At 35.2% G+C, this 6,229-nt stretch overlaps 1 protein-coding gene across 1 annotated transcript; it reads right to left on the bottom strand.

Moving 5' to 3' along the window:
• Nucleotides 1-6: 6 nt before the first annotated feature.
• Nucleotides 7-902, bottom strand: LOC131630394 (uncharacterized). Its single transcript, XM_058901177.1, has one exon. The coding sequence runs from the start codon at nucleotides 688-690 to the stop codon at nucleotides 97-99; it is 594 nt and encodes a 197-aa protein (XP_058757160.1). The 5' UTR covers nucleotides 691-902; the 3' UTR covers nucleotides 7-96.
• Nucleotides 903-6,229: the final 5,327 nt, after the last annotated feature.

Below are 6,229 nucleotides of genomic sequence, written 5' to 3'. Positions count from 1 at the left end.
AAAAATTAAACTTTAGTTGCGGATAACTAGTCAAGTTTATAATAAAAAGAATGAAAAATCACGGCAACAATTTAGTTTAGACCACAAATAACGCTCTTACTCGGAGTTCCCAATTCCATGGTGTTGAAGATCAGGAGTAGTTTTACTCTTGTTCTTGGCGAAAAACTTGGTCTTGGATTTCCTTTCTCTGACTTTCCAAACGCTATTCTTTCTGAAAACCAATTTATCAACCTTCCACCGTGGGCAACTAGTGTCAATCACCGTAACCTCGCTTCTAGTAAAACCCTTCAAATCTTCCTCACCGTTGTTCTCTTCCACGCATCGATCTTCTACTTCAACTACCACACCGCCTCCAGTGGCGGCGGTGGTGGTGGGAGCATTGTTGACAGTGGAGGAAGATGCGATGAAGTTTTTAGGGTTTGTTTGTTTCCTAGGACATTTATTAGAGGTTAGGGAGACGGTGGCGCCGGGATTGAAGAGATGAGCGAGGACAGCGGTTAACGGTGGGTCGTGGGTGACGGTTGGACGGCGTCGGGGCGGTTTAATGGGGCGGGGTTGAGGAGAATGGGAGGTGAGTCTGAGGAGGAAGGAGTCGAGGTCAATGTTGTCGTCGGTTGGGATGCCTTTGTTGGATCGAAGACGGTCGAGCCAGTTTGAACCGGTTTTGTTGGACCGGTTCGAGCAGATCATAATGGGTGGACGGTGGACGGAGAGAGAGAATGTGGAGGCGAAGGAGTTGAAAAATGAAAAGTGTGAATGGTGGTAGATAGATACTGGGAAAGGGGAAAAAGGCGGGTCGGTGATGTAACGTCACGAGGTTGAGGAGAAATAGTGTGTTTTTGAAATTCAAACACACTGTTTTTTTACCAATCACGAATGTTGATTGCACAACGGTGGACATACAATACAACAATACCCCATTCAACTACAATCATAGACACATACTCTAGATGTTGACATCTAAGGGTGTGTTTGGGTTGATACTTATAAAATTGATTGAGAAAATTAAGTTTCAGATAGAATTGATTTTAATAAAATTAAGTTTAGTATAATAATAGAGCTAAATGGTTAAACACTGACCGTGTAAAATAGTTTTACATTATTATTCATTAGAAATATATTATTTAGTCGAGGCATATTAATAATTTAAAAATTATAGTCTGACTTGACATAATATATGGTCGTGATTGTTTGACAGTGTAAAACTATTGTAATCTGTGCATCACCCATTTTCTAAATAATATAAAAGTGTTTGTTATTAATTAATGTTGTTTGTATAATTTTATCAAAATTGATTTTGAATTACCAAAATGGTAATAAATTCTAATACAAATAAAAAAAAAAGTAATTGATGAAAATTAAAGAGTATAAAAAAAGAAAATTAAAAGAAATTGTAACAAGTAAAATAATGAAGAATTGATTCAACTAAATTTAAAATTTAGGAATTGTAACTTTTAAGAGAGTTGCTTTTAAAGGAGGAGAATTAATTTAAAGGAAAAAAAATACTCAAACAAGAAAAAAAATCAATTTTCAAATTGAAGTGGACTAAAAGTGATTTTGAGGTTTGCAGAAGTCAATTCAAACATTCATTAAGTTGGATATTGAATTTTTTGTAATTTAAATATTGTTTAACTTCTTAAGTTATTTTAAAAACTCAAATACTTATACATCTCTAGATTAAAAAAAAAGTGTTATGTGTTAAAATCGAAATTATTGATGCAACTTTATAATGAAGTGATGCATATTGCTCCAATGTAGGGTGGACTTGCCAGATTAATACTCCAACATTCAAGTCTGTTTTTTTAATAATGGAGATGAAGTGAGTTATGAGTTAGAAAAAAGCATACATGTTTTGTGCCAATAATGACATTTATGAGATGATTTGGATGGGGCTTTTTCATACTTTGGACTTATGATCGACTCAGAATAATTGTCCATAAAACTTGTTTATGTCATTATGCATGAGAAGTCTTTTGAAAGTCACATCAGGAGTACCTTGTTAGTGACCTTGTATTGGGGAAAGGAAAAGACCAGAGGACAGTTTCATTAAATGCATATCTAATTAATAGGACATTTCGCTGAATATCCTACGTATGGCTCTAGGTGAATAGACTAGGGTGTGGTGAGTCTGCCTAGGACATTCGAGTGCACTTGAGTGTGCTTATATTTTTGATGTGCCATTTGAACAATCTTTCATTCCCCCGCGTTCTATGACATTGGTTCTCATTCCCCTTTTTCTTAAGGGTTACTTTGATACTTCATAAAACTTTTGTTTCCTTGCACTTTTTGCCCTTTACATTTTTGTGCCTTATTCTCTCATGCGCTCACATTTTAGTGATATTTTTTCTGTTGTCTTTCCCTTTGCTAGGATTCTCACACTATCAACCTTTCTATGTTTCAAATAGTCTTTTTTTGCTTCATCCTCCTTCCTAGGTTTATCTTGCCCTTTTATCATTTTTACTATCTTTCATGAATAACCCAGGAGGTGCGCTGGTAAACATGAATGGAAATGGTGGGGTGATTCTCCCATATCAGCCATTTACCAAAATCCTGGCATTCCTCATGACGAACCTTTGGAAGTCAATGGCATTATCCTGAATCTAGTAGTTCTAAGTGGCGGTTTTAAGATTAGGGAGGTTCCTTCGAGAGCGGGAGTGGCCCTCTTAGCCCTCATTTTAGGAATGAGGAGGGGAACTCCCCCACTTCGGTTTATATGGAGGCGATTTTTCGCTTAACTTCCTCCGTTTGAGTTTGTTACAAAATGGAAGCGGCCCTTGCTTCCCAAAATGAGTTAAGAATTTTTTACTTCATTGGGTCCTTTAAAGCAGTGCATGGGCGAGATCCTACCGCTGAATAGATTAATGAACACAACATCTATAAAAATAAAAAATCAATATTCTTACCATCATTATCTTTTAGGTAACAATTAGGATGACATAGTGCAACAGGGACGCGTAAATTTGGTGCAACCACTTGACTCTGGACTTTATCTCATGGCCGATTTTGAATTGGTGGAAGTTATTTTCGGGATTAGTTATACAAAAAATGTGGAAGAAGCCTAGATACAAGTGCATCCATCTTTTGCTTGGATAATCTCTCATATAGATGAAGGCAAAGGGATTTTTAGTTATTACGATGGGTGTTCTATTCCCTTTTACGAATGCCTCGTTATTTATTTGAGAATTAGATTGCCTTTAAATGTGTTTGAATAAGAATTATTGAATCATCTGGACATCACCCATTTCCCAGCTCCATCTGTATGTGTGGGGTTTTCTCAAGATGTTCAAATATTAGTGTGAGTAGCAAGAAATTGCTGAAGGTGCAAAGAAACACAAGAAATTAGGGTTGAATTGAGATTCAAGATTAAAACTTTTTCGTTCACCAAAACACAAACAACACAAAAACAACAATGATAAAAGAACACGAGTATTTTAATCCCGGTTCCCCTTTGACAAGGTTAGTCCAGTCCATCTGCCAATATGATTTCTCCTTTTTAATAAGGTCTTAATCCACTAATCAAAAACTTTGGCTACGCCTTTGTATTGTTCCTTTGGTTCAGAGTGAATTTGATGCCCGAAGTTCAGAGTTTGTTTATTTAGAGTCCAGAGTTTCACAAGTCCAGAGTTCAAAACGTGCTAGTCTAGAGTCTTCTTATCAGAATCTGCACACTTAACAAGATTGTTAGAGTACAAAATTGTTCTTTATATATTGTATGATTTGTTATCATCAAAACTCAAGGATAGTCGCATAACCAAACTTGTTCAAAAAAAATCCCCCTTTTTGATGATGACAGCACATATTTGGAATGTTTAGGCCGATCAGAAAAAACGACACAGGACAGAAGAGGTGGACAGAATGCAAGATATATAAGAACTATGATTAACTTTGAAGATCATCAAGACGGAATGTCCAACTCGACATGCATTACCCCTCACAAGGTTGGGGCCGCTCACCCTAGTCGGGTTGGAAAATGGGCACTTCTCATTTCGACGTTATTAAACATATGTTATCTAAACCTATATTGCATAATCGAATTGGAAAATGGGCATTTGTATTAACTGAATATTCATTAACATATGCACCTTTAAAGGATGTTAAAGGACATATAGTGGCTGGCTTCATAGTCGACCACTCCATAAGCGAAAGTCCTCTAAACTATCTTGAACTTGAGTCTTGGAAGTTATATTTCGACGGCTCTAGTCATAAGAATGGAACTAGTCTGAGAGTCTTAATTATTTCTCCCAATAAAATTCAAGTATAAGGTCGAAGGCCTTTGTTCAAACAACAAGGTTGAATATGAGGCTTTAATAGCCAGACTTGAGATCTTGTTGGAATTAGGGGCAACTCGAGTCGAAATAATGGGTGACTCAGAGTTAGTTATAAAAAAATCACAAAAGATTATAAATGTGTTAAATAAAATCTTATCATGTATTTTGTGATAGCCAACAGGCTCTTGCGAAAGTTCAAAATGGTAAGTATTCAACATATACACCTGCTTGAAAACCAAGAGGCCAACGATTTGGCTGAAACTGCTTCAGGGTATAAAATTCCAAAAGAGAAATTACAAGATGCAATGAAATTCTGTGGAAGGGTCGTTTCAACCAGACTATGCCCATTTGATTTGGAAACTATGAAGTTAGGATACGCTGACGAAGAAAATTTTGAAATTTTGGCCATAGACAGCTTAACATACAAAGATTGGAGTAAGCCAATAATGGAGTATTTGAAAAATCCAACGTCTTCTGTCAAACAAAAAATCAAGTTATATTTCTATAGGTAATGAGTTATTTAAAAAGACACTTGAGAGAGTCTTACCTAAGTGTCTTAGTGAATCTGAGGCATATTTAGCCCTCTCTAGTGTCCATAGCGGGGCATATGGTGCACATCAGGTAGGCCATAGGATGAAATGGTTGTTATTTATTCAAGGATTATATTGGCCTACAATGCTTAAAGATTGCATAGAGTTTGCCAAAGGGTGTCAAGAGTGCCAAATTCATGCAGGTATACAACACGTTCCTGCAAGCGAGCTACATTCAATAGTGAAGCCTTGCTTTTTTACAGGTTGGGCCTTAGACATAGTTAGAGAAATGAGGTTCAAATTATTAACATCTACACCATATTATGCCCAGGCAAATAGTCAGTCAAAGCAGCAAATAAGGTGGTAATTGGCTTAATAAAGAAACATGTAGGAAAAAGGCAAAAAAAAATTGGCATAAAACGTTGGACCGGATCCCGTGGGCATGTCGAACGTCCACCAAGGAATCCATAAATACTACACCATTTCAGTTAAAATATGGGCACAATGCAGTTTTGCTAGTCGAAATTTATCTACAGTCAACAAGAATTCAAAGACAACACGAAATTCCATCTGAAAATTATTGGAATATGACGTTGGACGAATTAGTGGAGGTAGATGAAGAAAGACTAAATGCCTTAGAGTTTTTGAGAAGGCAAAAAAAAAGAGTGGTGTCATACCCCAAAATTTACCCGATACAATTCCCGTTTTAATTTATTAAGGGTGTTAAAAATTAAGAGCCATAGGGTTTAACATATCTATTGTTAAACTCGATCTCTTATAAAATGCCCTTATAAATTGGTTAAAATAAAATGGAGGCGTGAATAGCAAAACATTTGAGATCCAATTTGTTTTGGGGCCCACTTGTTTTGGGGCCCATTTGTTTCTCATCATTTAATCATTTTTATCTTTGTTACTAACTATAAGATTACTAGTATTATTAATTTGAACTATTAAGTAAGATTAGTCTTTTATATAATTTTAGTATTATTTTAAATATTGTTATTAATTAATATTATTAACTTTAAAAATCCTATTATTAATGTTAGGATTACTGATTATATTGATATTAGGTTTATTACTTAGAATCATATTATTATTTTAAATTACAAGCAAACTAGTTTATTTTTAGATATTTAATAAGTAGTATGGATTGTCAAAGGTTAAGCATGCTACTAATTAGTATTATCGTTAGTTATTATTAGTAAATATTAATTTTAACTTTGCCGTTATTGAGATGCTAATTATATATTATTATTGAGGTTAATCATTTTATGCCAAGATTACTATTATTATTGATTATCGTTAATTATTATTAACTATTAAAATTATTGTTTTAACATATTAGTGAAGTTTATGCAAATGGAGTGGGCCAGATTGTGTATTCCGGATCAAGGTAGTGGGCCAGGATCCATTTTGGGCCAAACGCACCAG

Source organism: Vicia villosa, unplaced genomic scaffold, assembly GCF_029867415.1.
Source record: "Vicia villosa cultivar HV-30 ecotype Madison, WI unplaced genomic scaffold, Vvil1.0 ctg.000677F_1_1, whole genome shotgun sequence".
Classification (NCBI taxonomy): domain Eukaryota; kingdom Viridiplantae; phylum Streptophyta; class Magnoliopsida; order Fabales; family Fabaceae; genus Vicia; species Vicia villosa.
Note: the sequence above shows the minus strand (reverse complement) of the source record. Positions and strands in the feature narration are given on the sequence as shown.